Source organism: Rhinichthys klamathensis, unplaced genomic scaffold (genome assembly GCF_029890125.1).
Source record: "Rhinichthys klamathensis goyatoka isolate OS25496 unplaced genomic scaffold, OSU_Roscu_1.1 h1tg000040l_1, whole genome shotgun sequence".
Classification (NCBI taxonomy): Eukaryota; Metazoa; Chordata; class Actinopteri; order Cypriniformes; family Leuciscidae; genus Rhinichthys; species Rhinichthys klamathensis.
Window position 1 is genome coordinate 10529380 of NW_026606587.1, and position 22230 is coordinate 10551609.

The following is a 22230-nucleotide window of genomic DNA, read 5'->3' on the forward strand; positions in this document are numbered from 1 at the left end:
ATATATATATATATATATATATATATATATATACATCGATTTAAAAAGTATTTTTTTATATGTTTTATATTTGAACAAATAGTATTATAAGCGGACAGAAAACCCGTCTGATTTCCGCCCCGCATTAAATCCAGGAAGTGACGTAACAGAGATTACGTGCCCGCCCCTCACGAGCATGGCCGCTTACAGGAGATTCGGGATTGGAAGGAATTTAGCTGTTCTTTTAACGAGATCGTGAGTCGTTACTGTACTACGCTTTTTACTATACGTTCCTATGTCAGTGAGGAGTTATAAGTGATGTCTTTCAGATTGCTTAGAGTCGGGCGAAGCGTTTGAGTGGTTTAGAGTTTCATAATATTTTTCAGTGTCACTGACAAGGTCTGACTTGAGTGACGCAGATGCAGGGTACTTATTGGAGTAATAATGTCATGAATTTTCATAAGTTAACACATTGTTACCACCACTGTTATTCACTTTTGGTTATATATATATTTGTACTTTTCGATACTAACTTATGGCATAGTTAGTGCAAAAGCTAGTTACTTCAATGCTCTCGTCACAATTAAGTTACCACGGTGACCATAACCGCCATCAAAATATATTTTTACCACAGCAATTGCTGAAACCATAAAAAACGCCGAAATAACGATATCTTCTTCAAACGTAGAACCTTGCTCTCATGCAAGTTACCATAGTTTTATTCTACTAACAATAACTGTAGTAATTGGTCATAAACTGTCTACCATTAACAACAAAACCAAACAACAATAATATATTATATTATATTAATATGGTATCACACAATACTAATATTATATAATAGTGTTATGCTATTATAATATTACAATAATAATTTTTGAGAGGGAACTTTATATGTTATTGTTGATTTTAGTAAGGCATATCAGGAAAATGTAAAAAAAAAGGGGGAAAAGTCGGTACACCTTGGCTCCAAAAATCTGAAAAGTTAATAGACTTATCAGGAAAATGTAAAAATCAATAATTCGATGATTTGCTGTGCTCAAAGGCATCATGTGTGCAGTTACCATGGAGCAGGGCTCTACAGACCCTCTCTTCACAAAGTGGGCAGAAGGCAGATTCCACAGCAAACAACCACTATGTTTAGTAAGTATTACCAATATTCAGGTTTGCACGTTGTGATAAAGTGTTTGGTTGACATGGATCATAACGCTTCTTTCATCTCATCAGTCAGAAACATGTTTATTCAGACCCAAGACACTCCAAACCCAAACAGCCTGAAGTTTCTCCCTGGTCGCATGGTGATGGAATCAGGGACTATGGATTTCGCTGGACCCAGAGAGGCTTATTGTTCACCCTTGGCAAGGTGGTTTTTCACTGTATTTTATTTTCTGGAGACTGTGCTAATTGCTTATGCTATTTACTATCAATCACGATTCATAGTAATCTATAGGATAAGTTATTATTTAATAGTAAACAAGCTAAAGTCAATATAAGTGATTTCACCAGTTATGGCATTGCAAAATCACGTAAAAAAAAAAAAATCATTTTCTAAAGAGTATGTCAGCGGTACGCCTGTCATGATTATTGATTAATCACCTGATCGTGGTTATTCGTTCTAATTGCCATTGTTTTAGATAACCGCAATAATTGTGCAAATTAAATTTCAGTCACATTTGCCATCCAAATTTGGGAAATTCAAGCACTTTGAGAATTTCTATGTGTCTCCTTTTCCAGTTTGGTAGACAGAGAGTAAAGAATATAGAATATAAAAAAACACTGTTTTTATTATATTATATTATAAATAATTAATTATGCAAATATTATTAATTTTCATAGGAATAAAGTAAATCATATGGGCCTATTTTATACAATTAGTTCAAAAGTTTGTGCCATGATGCTAGGATATTGTATGTTGTGGTTTAGTGTCCCAAATCCAAACAATTTATTCTCAACTCTGTTATTCTGGTCTTATTGGCTCTGCAGAGTAACTTAGTTGGCAGGTAACAGTTCACAAATTGACCATTAATTGACTTTTGAAACGCCTTGTCTGGCCAAACACATATATTCTTTTCCTGATCTTAACCTCAAATTATTCTTAACCTCAAATTGAAAAAAATATAGTTGAATTAAAAAATTTTTTTATAAACCATAGCAATGTACCCATCAATTAATATGTACCCTTCACAATAAGCTATTGCAGATTTTTAAAGAGAAAAAAAAAGAAAGGACACTTATAATAATGTTCAAAAATGCCCAGCAGATATAAAAATAACATAATATGATGCTGGTTGCATGGTGTTGTGATCATTTTAGCTTTTTTTAAATTTTGATTTAAATTTAGATACATTTAATTTAGATTTAGATCAATTAAATTTAAAGTTGTGGTTGATTATGAAAAGAAAAGATTAAGAAAAGAAGAACGCAACTTTCATGCTGACTTTAAACTCAAAATCTAGTTTAAAATATAAAAAATATCTACATTTTCTGAAGTATTTAGATTTGAGAAATAAATAAATTGTTTTGAATACTAAACTCACTCAATTAAAAAACAAACACTACAAAAACTGTAATGTATGGGACATCAAGGCTATTTCAAGCAAACAGAAACATAGAAGTACGTAATTTCTGTTCCTGGATCTTTGCTGATTCTGGAACAACATTCCAATCAACCAATCAGAATTAATTCAGTTTACAGTTTAAGTTTAGAAGTTGAGACTTACAATCAGGGTTAGGTGCTTCTACATCAGTGCTGTTCACCTATCATTTCCCTCTGATTTTAGGGGTAAGAGGGTTAGGTTTATGGTTAGTAGGGTTAGGGTTAGGAATAGGGTTGGGACTAAATATTCAGACAGGAATGCTGTTTTAGGATCAACAAAATAAGTTGATCCAGAAACATGTCTTACTTGGCAAAATCACAGTGACCCAGAAACACAGGGTGCATCAAATATTTGTGTGAGATTATAATGTGCTTTTCCTTAATGGAGAAAATATGATGCTTCTGAAAAAAAAAGTTATAATAAATATAATTATCATATGATATAATTATATTGAGAATGACACATGAACAATAGTAAGATTGATGCTTGACTTTTTAGTTTGCAAACACAACTAATGATTGATAACTGATTTCTCAGGACGCCTATTTGAGTGTCAGGCTGTTGGCTTTATTTTATGTGTGGTCTTCCAAAAAAATGCTTACAAATCTTTCATTCCTCAGACAGTTGTTCAGAATTGAAGGAGTCAAGAGTGTCTTCTTCGGCCCTGACTTCATAACCATTACTAAGGTAAACTACCAGCCCTGTTAAACACTATTTTAATTGAACTTTTAGGCATTAAATGTCTTTTTTCATTCAGGCTGATGGCGAAACGCAGTGGAAGGTGCTCAAACCAGACGTCTTCGCTACCATTATGGACTTCTTCACCTCTGGACTTCCTGTTGTCAACGAAGAAGATGCTCCACGTGCCGACACAGGTTCTCTTCTTTTCTCCTCATGCTTGTTCTCTTGACATCATCACTAAATTCAAGATCTTTACACATGTTGTACATGTCGTACTCCTGCAGCTCCTTCGGAGGATGATGACGAGGTGGTGGCCATGATTAAAGAATTACTGGACACACGCATAAGGTACTACAGTAAATTTCTGTACTTTAGGGGTGTAACGATATTTGAACCGAACCGAAAAACCGCGATACACCACCCACGATACGTATCGCGATACTCTCATGGCGAACCGAACACGCCCCGCCCCCTGCTGCCCCGCCCAGCCCCGGCTCATTGCACCTCATGTGTTATGTGTACACAACGAATACAGGGCTGTTGCCTAACCACCATTAACCACATATAATCGCAATAAGCTCAGTGTTTTGTTACTTTTGATAATAAGCAAGGTGTAATCTTTCAAATTATGTCTATTTGATCACGAAATGCAAACAATAAATGCCGTTTTGGCGCTCTTAGATGTGGCGTGACAGATATCACTGTATGCATGCGGCAGCGCGGTCATCTCTTCCTCAGTTACAGAATAAACATGAATGGACACTCGAAGGTATGTTGAAAGATACAGTATACTTATGAAAGGCATCATAACTCGTGTAAACACTCAATCAGTGTTTCAACAGCGGAAATACGTCAATAAAACGCTTAGTTTTTCACATAGCTTTATATTTACCTCAGGCAAGTCATGCAGTGTCCACAGCTTGCTGGTTTGCTAACACTTTCACTAAATAAATGCTATATATTAGCCTATATATTATATTTTACTTAACCTGTTTATGATATCTTGATTATTTAATGTATGTTTAAAATAGTTGTCATGAAATTAACAGCAACTGTGTAAATTATTATATAACAATAACAAATTAGAGTAAAAACATGTTAATGCAAAAATTGCCTTATGTGCAGTTTACATGTTTTCATACAATTTGTTATTTGAGTGTTGATTATTATTATATCATTTAGGCTAAACGTCTAGGCTCTGTTGTTAAGCTTTAATGTTATAGTAATGTGCAAGTAAGGGCTGTAGTTTACAGCATTAGCAGATAATTTTGTTATCCTTGAGAAACGTTTACTTGTAATTGAATTAATTTAAAGACAAGGACACAATTTGTTCATTAAAGCACTGTTTAATAAAAAATAAAAGCAATTTTAGCTTTCTAAACCCCCCCACCCCACCGAAATGAACCGAACCGAACCGAGACCTCAAAACCGTGGGACGAACCGAACCGTCAGGTTTGTGTATCGTTACACCCCTAACTTTTGGTATTATATTCAATGCAGCCTTCAAATTCAATTCAGTTCAAGTTTATTTTTATAGCGCTATTCACAATACATATTGTTTCAAAGCAGCTTTACAGAAAATGCTTTTTTCAGTGTTACAATTTAGAAAGTATTCAGTCATCAGCCAGAGATGAGTGTGTCAAAGTTATGTCTATATGGCAGCAATATTCAGCTAAAATACACTGCCAGGCCAAAAAAAAGAAGAAAAAAAAGACACTATTTGGATTTAAATAGGCAAATGCTTACGAGTCTATGATTGGATCATTATTGCAGTGATTATTATGTTTCTAGCATGTTATATGTTTGGTTAAGTTCTTCTAATCCTAATTGATGGAGTGTGTAGCTTTTCAATTCTTCAACATCCGCGTAGGAAGACACATCATGGCCATATTCCAGGATGACAATGTCAAAACTCATCAGGCTCAGATTGTGAAAGAATGATTGGGATGATCATGGAGAATAATTTTTACACATGAATCGGCTCCTCTGAGTCCAGATCTTGAATTCACTGAAAGTCGTTGGGATGTGCTGGAGGAGACTTTTCAGAGAGCTGGACTCTTGCATTGACAATACAAGATCTTGACCATAAATTGATGCGCCTCTTGTTGGAAATAACATCACAACATTTATTTCCAAAAAGAGTTTTCAATTTTAACATGCTATATTGTTTAACATTTTAAATTGTACTCATATTTCACAAGTCTTTTTTTTTACTTTATATTTTATAAATGCAGCTTTGGTGAGCTAGCCTGGTTAAAACCAGACCATTCTCAGTTGTAACTGAGTTATGGTCTGGAAAAGCGTCATAGACAAATCATTTCCAGAGGGGCGTCACCAACGGACGTCACGGATAGACCTAAACCCAATCAGAGCGATGAAGGAGATGACGTATGCAGAGCGGCGGAGAAACATCTCCGAGTGTTGTTCTTTGCTCGGTTTTTAACAAAAAGGAAACGTTCAAATCGCTTAAAACAGACGCGATAGCTGATTCGAACGAGTGATGTTCGACGGCGGCATCCATCTTTGTAATGTAGGCTACAAAATCTGCTTCAAAATCCCAGCGCTGTCGTCATCGTGTAAAGCCCGCCCCAACGTTTCTGATTGGTGCCTCGATTTCGACGGATTGGAAATGGGCATGAATGAGCTCTTCGCCAGACTAACTTGCAGAGCAAATTTAAATTTGCCGGAAGTTGTCTGGGTTTTCCCAGGCTATTGGTGAGCATAAAAGACTTTCAAAAACACTAAAAAATCATTAACACTTTAGTTTAGGGTCCAATCTCACTATTAAAGGTGAACTATGCAGGTTTTTTACCTCAACCGAACAGCTTCGGAGTCATTGGAATGGTTATATTACTCTTTTCGGGTTGAATGGTGGTCGTTTCGCACCCCCCTATCGCATGTGAGCGGAAAAAACACACTTGCAACTTTGAGCCGGCGGGAAGTGTCGTGTGATATCAGGTCTCGCGATGTTACGAATTGCTTTACAGCAAAAAAGATCTGATAAAATTCTGATAAAATAAGCATCAAACAGAAATAACCTGGCGCCGTATACATGTGGTGTTCGAGGCGCACATACAATATAGACTGCCGACAGTTAAACAGGGCGCGTGCAGCTCTTAAAGGGGCCATACCTTATTTCTACTCGTTACAGCGTCCATCCTACTGAACAGGTACCGGTGTACAGGGGGAGGGGATCCGGCCGTGAGTGCAGAGCCATCTACGCGTGAGTGCTATTCACGGCAGTACAAGTACTCCACAGCGACTCTAGGGGTCGCTGTTTGACAAAAACGGAATTCCTGCATAGTGCACCTTTAACTAGTTGCTTATTAGCATGCATATTACTAGGATATATGCTGTTTATTAGTACTTCTAAAGCACATATTAATGCCTTAATCTGCATAACCATATTCTACATTCCTAATCCTACCCAATACCTAAACTTAACAACTACCTACCTTACTAACTATTAATAAACAGTAATTATGAGTTTATTGATGCAAAAGTTGTAGTTAATAGTTAGTTAATATTGAGAATTGGACCTTAATCTAAAGTGTGACCAAGAAATCATACAAACCCCTCACTTTTGAACGTCAGTGTAATTATTCTGAACCGTTTCATTCTAAATAGTACATTTGGACTCAACAGGAATAAACTAAATGGAATGTTGTAATCAACACTTCTTTGATTACACAGAAGTCGTAAGACTAATAATGTTGTTCTTAATTCAGCAACTTTCTTTCCTCTGTCTGCATGTCCTTCCTCAGGCCCACAGTGCAGGAGGACGGCGGTGACGTGTTGTATCATGGTTTTGAGGACGGTATTGTGAAGCTGAAGCTGCAGGGTTCCTGCACTAGCTGTCCCAGCTCCATCGTCACGCTGAAGAGTGGCATCCAGAACATGCTGCAGTTCTATGTCCCCGAGGTGGAAGGAGTTGAGCAGGTGAGCAGTTAAGGACTATTCTCAACACATGTTCTTAAAGTGCCCCTATTATGCTATTTTGGAGGTCTCCTATAGGTTTACATGCATCAAAGGTAAAAAAAACACTTTCACTTTCTCATAATATACACTGCAGCATCAGCTCCTTTCTCACAGTGTCTGAAATGGTTTGATGAAGGATTCAGTCTCTCTTAACCCCTTCTTTCAGAGAGTTGCTCTGCTCTGATTGGTCAGATGGCCCAGTCTGTTGTGATTGGTCTACCATTTACAGCACATGTCGGAAACGTAACAGCCATTACCATATCTGAATTTCAGCTCCAGATCTTTCTCAGCGCTTGTATGCAGAGTAATACAAACCATAACAATGGTGTCGTTGTTCACAGGCAGCCAATGAAGACCATTATGCAAATTTGTTACAAACCTACGTAGGTTCACGCAGGAAGTGAGACTGGAATTACTGACAACTCGTTTCAGGCAGTTCAGAATCGATTCTTTCTTTTGGGAGGCAATAACTCCATTTATCGTGCACTTTGCAGAACTTTTACATTCACAAACAGCTATTGTAACACACCGCATGCATGAAAGGTTATATCTGAAAAAGCATAATAGGGGCACTTTAAAACAAAAAGATGCGCCCTATGAATTCCTTCACACCAAGTTAGGGAATATGTTAATGTTTCTCAGCTAATCTGCTGTCCCTTTAATCTTATAGGTGAAAGAAGAGGATGTGGATGTTGAAAAGGGTGCCATCTGATGGCATTCCTATCTCCATAATCAATTACCCAGCACCCCCCTTTCCCTTCAGTGTCCAATCATGTAGAAGGAGCTTTGAGTTTACTAGAGACAGTTACATCGCTGTAAGGACAAATCTGTGTGTCCTCACACTCTGTAAACGCATATATTAGCTAGAGGCATATTAAGGTGTGCAGTGTTTTTACCCTACATGTTTGGACAGTGTTTGGACGGTGCCGTTACAGGTTTTGGGTTGGGTTGGTCGCCCATAATATTTTATAGATCGTCTCTCAATGCACTGGTTAAAATAAAAATCCGAATTTTGTGTATATGTGAATAAATTACATGCAATTTAATACACGTGTAGATATTTTTATAAGAAATCTACTGGTTTCATGCTAAATGGATTCTATATGGATTTTATCATGGTTTCATTAGTTATTTAATAGAGATTCAGTTTCATAGAATAATACACTATAAATGAAAAAATAAGAAATACATTTCATTCACCATTAGCTGTAGTGCTCTTTTGTCAGTGGTGTTGAACCACGATTAAAGATGACTTGCTTGTTTGTCATTCAGATAAAATCATCTGATAAATATAAGTGTAAATTATGTTAATATAAAAAAAACCTACATTTTTAAAGGCATTTTTATTACGGTCTATAAAAATCACCCTTCAAAAATGTTAATATACACATTTACATGTAGACACTATTTGGTCTGTGGCTACCCTGTTATAGAGGATCAAATTTGTGAATATTTAATAAAAAAAAGAAAAGAAATCTAAAACAGGAAATATGAATGATAAATAAATGTTAAGCCAAGTTCTGGTTTTGACTTCTGATTGGTCAACAGTGTTCCAGTCACTATAATGTGGAAAGCACATCACTGCTGCTCCCATATGGGGATTGTTATTTTTGTTGCATAGCAACATTCTGATATGTCAAGAGACAGTATCGAATTTGCTTATTAAAAGAATGCTTGAACAGAAATGTGGGTGTACTTGATATTTGTATTATTTAGGAACTGTTTTGTATTTGTAGCATAATTGTATGTTAAAATATGTATGTAGAAAAAAAGAAAATAGACATTATCTTGTAGTACACAGGCGTTCTAACTTTTTTTGAACCCCAATTTTTTTTTTGAGGCCTATAACTATGAAACATGATAGTCTAGTATAATCGATTTTTATTTATTTCCTTATTTGTTGTCCTTTTTGTTTGTTTTCATTTGCCTGAAAAAGAGTAGATTTGACATTGTGAAAAAAGTCATTGTATCGAAACCTAAATAAAAAAATTATACAAATATTTATTATAAAACTTCACTGCAATAATTGCTAGAGTGTCCAATTTTATATAATACTACAGGTCCAATTATATATTTGGATTATGAACTGAGATGACCAGAAGTAGATGAATATATTAGGACAGGTATGTGTTATTGCAGTCCTCGCCTGCAGGGGGCGCTAGAGAACTACACAAACAGATGAAATAATCATCTGGTCATTCAAAAACTGAGTGAGAGTCCAATCAGCATCGGGATTATTGACATTTGTATCCTTGCATTGCACCGATTGCACCCATAAGCGTGAAATAAATCACGCCATAAGCCATAAGGGAAAGGTCTATAATCAGGATTTGAGTTTAATCTCATGTTTTGTATGGTGGTTTCAAACCCCTCAGACATTCAAATAATGTTTGTCAATTCTGTCCTCTAAAATAAAATTACAACGTTATCCTATGTTTGGTATGGCTGTACTGTGAACACAATAAAACCACACTGGCACCGGCCTACATTCAGACAAGAGTCAACTATCTAATGAAAGTAGATTTTAATGAAAAGGAAAAACTATTCTCAGGACCAGAGTATTTTTTATTTGTATATATGTATGTAGGCTATATATAATTAATGCTATTAATTTATCCAAATTTCTTCATTCAAAAATGTTCGATTTTTTTTTGTTTGTTACATTTTTGATGTTTCATAAATTGTGTTTGATTTTTGTTTTACTGTTTAAACGGCTGTTTAATGGCAACTTGCCTCACTACATGCCAATATGTGCTATCGTTATCTGGTTGTGCATGCCCTAAAACAGGGGAAACGTTCAATAGCTTGTAATTTATAATAAATTGTACTTCCTGTAATGCAAAGCTGAATTTTGGAAGTTGAGCTTCACGCTAGTAATGAATTGAAAACGCTGGCTCCAGTCCGTGCCTTTAAACAAGCACCGTGAAGAGGTGTGTGTCAATTCGCCGTTGGAAAGAAGAAAGAGTGAACGCGCAGAGGTGTATCGACTTGCATTTCTTTTTTTTCTTTTTTTAGGTGTTCAAGCACGAAGTGCTGAAAACCTATTGTATTTGTACTGATTTTTATTATTATTATTATTATTATTATTATTATTATTCTTCTGCCGTAAAACGCATCGTGCAGAACAAACCGTAAGTGCTGGAGCTCTGAAACTTTGTCAGATGGTAGTACAAAAATCGAGGAGAGCCTCAGAAAGTATGACCCCGATTGGCCTATAGGTGGCGCTACAGCAATCAATTGCGCGAAACTGCTCATAACTCCTAAACCGTATGTCGTAGACTCAAGTGTCTTATATCATTGGAAAGCTGGAGGCCTGAAGAACAAAACGTATATCTCCGATTTCATTTCCGGTATGCAAATTTTTCCGCCATTTTGAATTTTGTCAAAAACCTACTTTTGCGAACTAGTCCCTGGTTTTTCGCCCGATCAAAACCAGACAAATGCATACATGTTCTCTGGAGTCTGAATATCAATAATCATTGAAAAAACGTTGAATTTTCGATTCACGGTTGCTAGGGGGAGTAAAATGATCGTTGTGGGAGGAGCCTATTTTACTAATATGGCTATAACTCGAGAAGTAAATGAGATATCTTCACCAATCTCAAGAGACATGTGTATGAGGACAGTCTGAGGTCACAGTAAAAAAACCGCGTCGATCTAACACTAGGTGGCGCTATAACATTAAATCAACATATAAAGGGCTATGACCACCTGACCGTTAGTCAGATTGACTTGAAAATTGGTATGCAGTGTCTTGGTCCAAGGTGCCATGAATGTGTATGAGGAAATTGGCATAACTCAAAAAACATGGCCGCCATCGGCCAATGAATTTGAGCACCTATTAGACAAGGTTAACGGAGGCCAATCGGAACGAAACTCGATGGGCATGTTTGACTCATGGCCCAAGAGGTCTGTAAGAGTTTTGAAAGAAATTGGCCACTAGTTGGCGCTAACAAGTTTTATGGCTCTGTAATCACGTGGTGTTGCACACATCCCCAAAATATGCATATCATTTGATAGATCTCCTCAGGCTGAACAACTTTGCCTCTAGAACCATTGCTGTCAATCAAATCGTTCATTAAATATTCACGAATATGTTAAAAACCTACTTTTGCGAACTAGTCCCTGGATTTTCGCCCGATCAGAACCAGACCAGTCTAGGGCAATTCTCTGGACTCTCTAGATCAATAATCATTGAAAAAAAGTTGAAATTTTGCATTTTTCGTATGGCTATAACAGGGTCATTTAGAAAAGGGCGTGTCAAATACACACAAAAGCCTATAAATCATAAAAAAAAACTTAGAACTTGACAAAAAATGATGAGCATATGTGTCATACCATGGTGAAGAAGCATGCAAAGTTTCATGGAGATCGGACAATAGGTGGCGCTATAACTGTTGAAAAGCTTTAAAACCATGCATTTCCTATGGTAAATTGCCTGTATTGGTTGTAAATGGCCTTTTCCATCTATGATCATAAAATCTTAATGTTTAAAACCAGTGCAGTACAATTCTCTGGACTCTCTACATCAATAATTATCAGAAAAGGTTGAACTTCTTCATTTGAATGGCTATAATAGTGTAAATTGGATGGCTGTAACATTTTGGATGGCTATAACAGCCAATAAGTGGTATTTTACTGCCCCCTGCTGTCATTTCATCATACTACTCCCTAATATTGTTATATATAATTGAAATGTAGACTTTATTAAATCATTATTTTAACATTTACAATCACATTTTGTCCAAATTCATCTATTGGAGTATTATGGACTGCATTTATTTATTTTATTTATTACTATTTACAATTGTGTCACAGGAAGGCTAAAATACGAAAGTATAACGTTGGGCCACGCCCCCCAAGGACAAATTCACTCATAACTCGAAAACAGAAAGTCTCTGCACGCTAGGTAAGGTTCTCTCGGGGTTCTTGATCCAAATCTATCGTCGCGGGGCTCGGGAACGCCCCCCGCGACGAATTCTTAGTTAATGTTAACTAATGTAGTTAACATTAACTAAGAATGAACAATACTCCTTCAGCATTTGTTAATCTTTGTTAATGTTAATTTCAACATTTACAAATACTTTATTAAAATCTTGTTAACATTAGTTAATGCACTGTGAACTAACATGAACTAACAATGAACAGCTGGATTTGTATTAACTAATGTTAACAAAGATGAACAAAAACAGTAACAAATGTATTGCTCATGGTTCATGTTAATTAATACATTAACTACTGTTTAATAAATGAACCTTATTGTAAAGTGTTACCGACATTTTTAATCTTTCTTATCAGCTTTCAGCATTGGCTAACAAACAAACGCTTAAAGCTATTTTTTTATTAGTTTTAATATAGTTTTATATTATTACATCACAAAGAAATATGTTAAATGCATGCTTATACACCATTAAAAGAGATTTTCACAATAACATATCCCGTGTGTGTGTGTGTAAGCATATGTCTACATATGAATGGAAAAGCTCTTGTGTGACCAGCAGAGGGCAGTAGAAGACCACTTATTGGCTCACTTTCATTTTGACACACTTGATTAGGGATGGGAATTGATAAGAATTTAACAATTCCGATTCCATTATCGATATTGCTTATCGATTCGATTCCTTGTCGATTCTCTTATCGATTCTCATTGGGTGAGGGAATAAGTACAAATTTGTTTGTTTGTATTAACTTATTGAACTTATAACTTATTTTGTTTGTTAATTATTATTAACTCGCTGACACAGCACAGATTATTAGGGGTGTGAACCTACAATGGTCTCACGGTTCGGTTCGATTACGATTATCATGTTATCGATTCAGTTCAATTTGATATCTCGATGCATCTACATGCACTGCATCCTCAATTTTACTTCAAAAGTGATGTGTGTGTGTGTGCGCGTGTTCACCCGTTCGTGAAGTCGCAGTGACAGAAACAGTGACATTCCAGTTTAAGTTGTGTGTGCGCGCGCGCGTCTCAAATGAGTATGTGCCTGGAGAGTTTTGCGCATCTCGTGTGTGTAGAGTTTGCATGTAGCCTATGCGTGAGCGACTTTAGGTGTGTCGTTGTGCATTTCATATGTATTTGTTTGAGCATTCAGCAGTATACATGTATGTTTGACTACTTAGTATACGTGTATATGCAAGTGTTTCATATTTGTGTGCGTGAATGAAGTTTGATTTAAGCCCTAGACGGCACCTCATATATTGTCGTCTTTTCGCGTGAAATATAACCAAACGAGCGATTCTGCCTCGATGTTATGTTTGATGCGTTCTGAATCAAAATAACGCAGCTCGTGTGTGACGTCATGACACATTTGCAACGAGCGGAACCGATAAGCGGAATCGTTAAGCAGGCATACTAACGGTTCCAGGGAATTGGTTAACTGGGCACCGGTTCTGAAGAAGAAACATGGTAAATCATTGTAAACAATAGTATTACATGGTGTATCATGGCAAATCATGCTATAATCCTGCGGTAAATCATACAGGGTATCCGCGGGTCCTTAAAAAGTCTTAAAGTCTTAAATTAGATTTTAAAAATTTATGGCCTTAAAAAGTCTTAAAAAGTCTTATTTTGACTTATGAAAGGTCTTAAATTTTCAATGGCAATTTGAGTTAGACATATCTAAATGTTTTCCAAATTAAAACTATCTAATTAGCGTACTTTTTTATTTACTATTCGTTCTTTGTGGATTTGCTCGTTTACGTGACATTTCGCGTCACATTCGCGCCAGCATTATGTCTGTCTCCTGCACGCGAAACAGCAGGAGAGGAGAAGAAAGCTGGTTAATTTCAGTTCAATTGTAAGTTCATTCTTTATGTGCGTAGTGGTGTGCGATGTGTATTGTCTATTATGATATTGTAATCATTGTTTTACTTTAACGTTAACTATGTACGAGGGCGCACTGCGAGCTGACATCGCATTTGTCTCTCATGCTTGCTTTCACTGCGTGATGTGTCAGTGCAGTTATAGGTATGTTCCCTAATAGACGTATAAAGTTTTTGTATTTTATATATCATATGTTGTTATCAATATTACATCAGCAAGAGGGCTGTTTTCCCGTGCACAATAGCAAATATGATATTTATTTTATAACAGTTAAATTAACATTGTTACATTTTATAAACAATATTGTCAATATTGTTTGTTTTCCCTTTATTTCGCTGACGAGAATTTCAAAATGAAACCGTAGCAGAGACTCAATGCAAAAGACAGCGATGATTTCTTGACTGAAATCCGCGTTTTGAACGAATCATTTTAACGATTCAATGAACAATCACTTGCAGTTCCTGAATGAATCAGCCGTTTGAACAAATCGTTTGTATGAATGACTCCCTGAGACAGTGACTTGCCGCCACCTACTGGCGGGTTTAGTTTCACATTTAAAGTACCCTGTAATTAAAATGTTACAATTAGAAATCAGTTCATATTTAAATATTGAATTAATAATTGAAAGAATTGAATATATCATAGCTTTATTTATGCAATTGTAAATGGAGTATAAATATATTAATGCCAGTTCTGATGCTGCTTCTGTGTCTCCTCTGCACTGCAAAGATGGATTTTGATTTAATGATTTAATATAACTGGTAACAGTGGTATTGTGTTATTATTCTAATATAATTTAATTTGAATGTTAGAATTTGACATAAAAGGTGATGCATACCTCTAAGTAAAAAAAAAAATAGAAAGTCCATATATGGCTGAAAATGCCCCTGGAACTCAATTTAAGGTTGCAAATATTGCCCTTTAATAAAAAAATGTTAATTCCTTTCACTGCTGTGAACTGACCACTGCATAGAATATGAAAAATATGAATATCTTCGTGAGTCAGCTGTCAACAACAGGCCTAAACCAGCCATGGTACCAGTACACAAACACAATCAGTAAAATATCATCTAATTATCATCAACAAAACTTTGAAAATATTGAGACATTTTTTTTAAAATATTGCGCACCCCTAATGTAAGGTATTAATTTTGATTTCTTCAGGTCTTAAAAAGGTCTTAAAAAGCCTTAAATTTAACTTTAAAGGTGAACTAAGTAACTTTTTTACCTTAACCGAACAGCTTTGGAGTCATTGTAATGTTTATATTACTGATTTCGTGTTGAATGGTGGTCGTCTCGCACCCCCCTGGTGCCTGTGAGCCGCAAAACCACCCTTGCAACTTTGGGCCGGCGAGCCGCCGGCCTGAGTGTTAGGAAGTATCGTGTGATATCAGGTCTCGCGAGGTAACAAATTGCTTTACGGCAAAAAAACAGATCTGATAAAATTCTGATAAAATGAGCATCAAACAGAAATAACCCGGCGCCGTATACATGTGGTGTTGGGCGCGCGCAGCTCTTAAAGGGGCCATACCTTATTTCCACTCGTTACAGCGTCCATCCCACTGAACAGGTACCGGTGAACAGGGGGAGGGGATCCGGCCGTGAGTGCGAGCCATCTCTGCGTGAGTGCTATTCACGACAGTACAAGTGCTCCACAGCGACTCTAGGGGTCGCTGTTTGACAAAAACGGAATTCTTACTGAGCGCTGCTTTAAGAAGTGTGCAGATACCCTGTTCTAGAATGTGGTATATCATGGTAAATCATCCTATAACATGGTAAATCATGCTAGAATCATATTAAATCATACTAGAATATGTTCAATTGTGGTAAATCATGAACCTTTGCATTTTTCGTATGGCTATAACAGAGTCATTTAGAAAAGGGGTGTGTCAAATACACACAAAAGCCTATAAATCATAAATAAAAACTCAGAACTTCACAAAAATTGGTGAGCATATGTGTCATAACATGGTGAAGAAGCATGCAAAGTTTCATGGAGATCGGACCATAGTTGGCGCTATAACTATCAAAAAGCTTTAAAACCATACATTTCCTATGGTAAATTGCCTGTATTGGCTGTAAATGCTGATCTCTTAAATGAATGCTCAGATCTTCTTTTAAAAAGGTCAAGAACATGTGTAATATCACTCTGAACGGCATTGAAAAATTTCAGACAAATCAGACAAAATTTGCCTCTATAATTAATTGTCACAGGAAGCCTCAAAACGAAAGTAAAACATTGGGCCACGCCCCCCAAGTACAAATACACTCATAACTCGAAAACGGAAAGTCTCTGCGCGCTCAAATTTTGATGGTAAGGTCCTCTCGGGGATCTTGATCCAAATCTATCGTCGCGGGGCTTGGGAGCGCCCCCCCCCCCGCGGATCGCTAATCTGTGAGAACCCCAACTTGAAACGGCTGTAACTCTTGATCCAGACCATCTAGATCCTTGTTGGAAAGGGCCCTTCCTCATCTAGCTTCGATTCGAGTTTGGTGCGATTTGGCCTGGGCATTCCCGAGATATAAGCCCACAAAGATATGCATTTAAACGGACATTACTCCCGCCCCCAATCACCCAGCAACACCGGGATGGTCTTGATCAACAGAGCTCCTCTAACACTATCTAAGTTCTGAGTTTCAGATTTTTTCACTTTCTCCTTCCCGAGATATAAGTAAAAAAAAAAAAACGAATTTCCCGTCATTCATTTCAACCGTTTATGTAGGCTGTAAAACCGCTGTTGTCCACTAGAGGGAGCAACAGCATTAGATATTTTTAATCTTTTTAACCAGTTTTCAGCAATGGCTAACAAACAAATGCTTAAAGATATTTATTATGTTGGAAATAATATTTATAATAAATAATATAATATTAAATAATGATTTATTAGAAAGTTTAATATTTTTACATCACAAATAAATATCTGAAATGCTTAAGGACCACAAAAAGAGATTTTCACAATATCATAACCCAAAATTGTGTGTGTGTGTGTGTGTGTGTGTGTGTGTGTGTGTGTGTGTGTGTGTGTGTGTGTGTGTGTGTGTGTGTGTGTGTGTGTGTGTGTGTGTGTAAGCATGCACAATGGAATTCACATTGAAAGACTGGTTTGCTTTAGTGCACAATACTGATTAAACCAAGTTGTTCAAAATAAAAGTGGTACTATAGCAATAAGTGGTCTTCTACTACCCTCTGCTGGACATTATACTTATTAATAGTCTTTTCACATGTGCTTTTGCATTCATATATTTAGACACTAAAAAATAACCTTATGTGACAATTACTATAATAACACAATCATATTTTGTCTTTCAATTCACTTTACTGTTCTGAAGCTTCACATAATTGCTAGCAACGTGGTAAATCATGGTAAATCACGATAGAAACATGGTAAATCACAGTAAATAATATTATTACATGGTGTATCATGGTAAATCATGCTAGCAATGTGATTAATCATGGTAAAGCATGTTACAATCCTGGTAAATCATCCTATAACATGGTAAATCAAGGTAAACTAAGACAAATCAAGGTAAACTATGATAAAGCATGCTAGAATCATATTACATCATAGGCTACTAGAATGTGTTCAATTGTGGTAAATCATGCAAGAACAGGGTAAACCATGGTGAATCATACTAGAACTCGGTATATCATAGTAAACTATGGTAAATCATACTGTAACATAGTAAATCATTAACAATCACACTGAAATGTTGTATATCATGGCAAATCATGCTAAAACATGGTCTATTCCATCTATGATGTCAGTGGTTAAATGCTTGCTACATAAACCTTAATGTCTTTTGATGCTTTTGAGCTTAACTGTCTTAACTGTCTTAACTGTCTTAAATGCTTGAACACCGCTAAATGCTGCTAGCAGCTTTAATTTTAAATATCTTCTTTTCTGTTCCACATAAGAAACAAATTTTGGAACCGGATGAAAAGGCTTCTGGGCTTTCTTTCAACATTACTGATGTATTGCCTTTCTTGGTAAGGAGTTTTGTCAGCTGTAATGTTAGCTAAGTGATTTTGAACATTTTGGAATGAACTAGCAATACCACTCAACAAGACCCAGAACACATCTGTTGTAAATATCGTTTGCAATTAGTGTCTGTTTTGTCTATGGTTAAAGGTGCAGGTGCCCCTTCTTACATGTACTTGGCTCACTCATATTCTGGGTTAAACTCTCTTGTTCTTGCTTCTCTAAGGCAATCATTTCAGTGGTTTATACATGAAATTCAACCCTCATCCCGTATCTGTAACAAATCCTTCCCTCGCACACAAATTATACTTTTTTTTTTTTTGTCCAGAAAACTTATATCAATTTATTTTGATGATATTGTTTCTATTTTTTTAATGCGATTTTTTAAAGTTTTTATTTTATTTTATTGTTCAAAGTGTTTCTAAGGATGCTGATTTTTAGAAAGCAGCTGTCTGACTGAGATGGCGAACAGGAACATGGTTTGAACATTATTAGCTGTTTGATAACGTCAAGCAAAAGGCTAATCATATTCATTACCGACCGTAATGCCGAGTTCAGACTGCACGATTTTCAAAATAATCGGGTCACAGTTGTTTTCACACTGCATGACTATCTGGGGTAACGTTCAGTTGCTGCTGTGTTCACAGTGCACGATGGATCGGCGACAGGAGGTTTCACACTGTATGACTTTACAAAGGAAAGAATCGCCGACAACTTCTGCCTGGTCCGCAAACTACGTTTCACAACCAAACAAACGCGAGAAGTGATAGGAAATAACGGAAGATCACGCGTGCGTGAGACAGGAGTTCTCGCGCGACACTGAATTTGTTATTAAAAATGATAGCCTACAAATTGTCTGTGCACTGATTTGTAGCAAAAATGAAAAACAAATAATAAACAGTTTATGCAGGAAATGGTTGGGAAGACGAGGGGAGCAAGGACTGTGTTTTGCAAAGAGTTGGGGGTAAATAAATAATTTTGCAAATGTCCTGCTGTTGCTGCTGGTCATGCAAATGTTTGTGCTTTGTTTCCTTTTTGATATAATTGTAAATGTAGGCCTATCTATTAAAATACTGATATTCTGGTCTATAACTCCTCCTCCTCCTCCCTGTATCTTGGTCTCTCGTTGGCTGTCGGTCATCGCCGATGTAGTTTTCAGTCAGAACACATTCACACAGCAGGATTGTGAATCGCCGACAGGTCCAGATATTTAGCATGCCAAATATCTCACGGGCGTCGGCGACTCGTCGGCGATTCTCTCAGATCGCATCTTTGCTCATTCACACTGCGTGATTGTCACTCGCGTGAACGAGCACCGATTTGCCTGTGATTTCGGGCATTTGTCGGCGATTTCTCAAAACCTGTCGGCGAGCCAAAATCGGGGCTAAAATCGTGCAGTCTGAACTCGGCATTATGTGTCCGATGTTGTACAGAGCGATTCCATTGTGCAGCAAGTGTAAAGTTGACCGGCCGAGTGTATCTCTGAGCTGCTGTGAGTGAGTGGAGGCGGGGATAATTTGCATATTCATGCATCAACATATACTAAATGAAGCAAGGGTGTAGTTACATTCAAGCTATTTTAAGGTATGAATAAAAACATTTTCACAGGAAAACACAAAACCGTTTAAATATGTTATTTTGGGTGGTAAAATATTAGTTTTAAGGGATAAAATTATTGACTACAAGGACCTTAAATACAAAATAACTGTATGCAAAAACATGTTAAATGGGCTCAAAGTCTCACATTGGATGTCTTGGGTGATAGCTCTATATAGAGAAAATTAACTATTCCCCTGTGTTCTGCATGGTAAATATCTTGGGCAGTCTGCATTGTGACTGATTGATTTTATTTGAAAAAATGTCAAGTCGCCGAGCTCAAGTCAAAAGTTCGTCGCGGGGGGCCCAGCAAGATGGTTTGTACCCAGGGCCCAAAATTTGGTACTACACCCCTGCATGCCTTCATTCGAGTGTGTGTGTGTGTGTGTGTGTGTGTGTGTGTGTTTGTTCTGGATTGTGCCAGATTTTTTTAATATTTTTGAGATAAAAAAAAAATGCTTTCATTCACATTGGTTACTATTTTTATTACAACCACAAAAACTCGTTTTCTTTGTGTATCCCAAGTTCAAGTGTGGCAAAAGTCACAAAGTCTTGTTTCACTCCGATGAACACTCGATTTAAAAAAGAAAAGAAAATGACCCGAGGAGAGGATGAGAAATATATATGATAGACGAAGGAGGACTGGGGAAGTCTGGCAGAGTTGGTATGGAGGAAGGACCGGGGGACTGGATGGAGCCAGGAATGTCCTATGAACTGAACCGAACCAGCGGAGGATGAGGAGAAACAGCAGTAGGATGGGCGCTGTATACCTCAAGGAGAGTCTTATGGTTGGGTAAAAGGTGGGTTACAGGTCTGTCCTGATAGGGTCACACACAGCAGAGGAAAAAAAAAACTATTCTAAATACAAATAAATAATCATTCATTGTTATAATAGCAAAAAAAACTAAGGCTTGATGTTTAAAAAGAAAGTTTTATTGACAACAAAGGCTTTACCTCTTGGTATTTTGCACAACTTCCCCTGTCACTTGGTAATATGACTAATAGCCTACAATATTTCACAAAGGCTGGCAAATTTTCTTTCTACCGTTATTGTTATGAAAGCAGACTCAAGAGATGGTTAATGGACGAATAACAGGAGTTTTTGATAACACTGAGCGGAGACAGGATGCAGGTAAGTGATATGAACAAATTGTTACAATTATAGAACAATTATACGTTGGAGAGCAGAATGCAGGTGATGATTGGAATAGTTCTTACAGGAATGGAGACACACGAGAGACGAGACAATGGAGGATCAAGGTATGTGATAGCAAGGTAAGTTGTCCTCTTCGATTAAACAAGACCAGACAGTGAACTGAGGTGAAGAGTGTGTCTTTATAGTGCTGGACTGGTGATGATAGTGATGATGAGGTGCAGGTGTGTGTGTGATTAGAACTCAGGTGAGGGAGTGCGCTGTGATTGGCTGGGGCCGGTTTCACAAAGCTATTTAAGGCTATGTTTACACGGAAACGATCTAAAGAGAAAACGCAAAAGTGGCGTTGCGTTGCGTTGTCACTTTTTATTCTGCGTTTAGACGAGCGTTATGGTTGGGAAATCCGCGTGCATATGGTGACGCAAAAGTGTGTGAAATTCGATGTAGTATGCACTCCAGGTGGCTAGGTGGCAATGTGAAGCACTGCCACAAAACAACACCAATATCTTAGAATATTTTGTACAACTGCTGAAAAGACTCTTGTATGTTTTTCAGAGCTGCTAGGGCAACTTGAAGGTCCGACGTATGGAAATAATCTGACATGTTGGTTGTTATTTTCCTGTACTGGCACATGCATGTGACGCAAACGCGTACGCGACGAGAGCCACCGTGAGGAGATTTGCGTTTTTATCGTTTTGACGGGAACGCGACGGTGGAGCGTTTTTAAGATTTCCACTCTGGAGGGAGGTTTCACTTTTTTGCGTTTTTAAGTCCCCAAAACGCCGTTGCCGTGTAAACGAAAGGCACATCCGATCAAATATTTTTACGTTTTCACCCGGAATCGTCCTCTTGTAAACGGGGCCTTAGACCGGTCTATAGTGTTAGACAAGTCTAAAATGTGCTCATAGACTAGTCTAATGCAAGTTAAGCCTGGCTCACACTACAGGAGTTTTAGGCCGATTTATGCCCGATTTTCCCCTCCCGAGAATCGGAGAAAAAATCTTGTCGAGGACCTCGATCGGTTCCGATGTTCGGCACAGATTATCTGGTAATGTGAGGCATTCACAGATCGAATCTTGCACCTCCCGATCTGCTCTTACACAAATCGGGCTCGCCCCGATCATATCAAACATGTTTGATATTTATCGGGATGAGCAAGATTGTGATTACGTCAGTACTGTCACAATAGCCAATAAGTAGGGCTGTCATGGTGAAGGAATTTCCATTGAGGTAATTTTGAGTGACTCATCAGCGCGATGCGCGCATTATCTCCATTTATCCAGTTATTGCTAAATAAATAAGCATAATACAGTATAATAAATAATAATAAAATACTAAATGCATAATAAAGGCATCTGAAATAATAAACTAAGTAGCCTACAATCTAGTGTTGTCAAAAATATAGATTTTTCGATATCGATCCTGAACCATCTGCAA

General features: G+C 37.2%; 1 protein-coding gene across 1 annotated transcript; it reads left to right on the forward strand.

The window, feature by feature from the left end:
- Positions 1-146: 146 nt before the first annotated feature.
- Positions 147-8338, forward strand: nfu1 (NFU1 iron-sulfur cluster scaffold homolog (S. cerevisiae)). The gene is made up of 8 exons (XM_056246837.1): positions 147-234; positions 1025-1122; positions 1207-1342; positions 3197-3263; positions 3334-3451; positions 3542-3605; positions 7022-7196; positions 7906-8338. The coding sequence occupies exons 1-8, from the start codon at positions 176-178 to the stop codon at positions 7945-7947; spliced, it is 759 nt and encodes a 252-aa protein (XP_056102812.1). The 5' UTR covers positions 147-175; the 3' UTR covers positions 7948-8338.
- The last annotated feature ends 13892 nt before the right edge of the window (positions 8339-22230 follow it).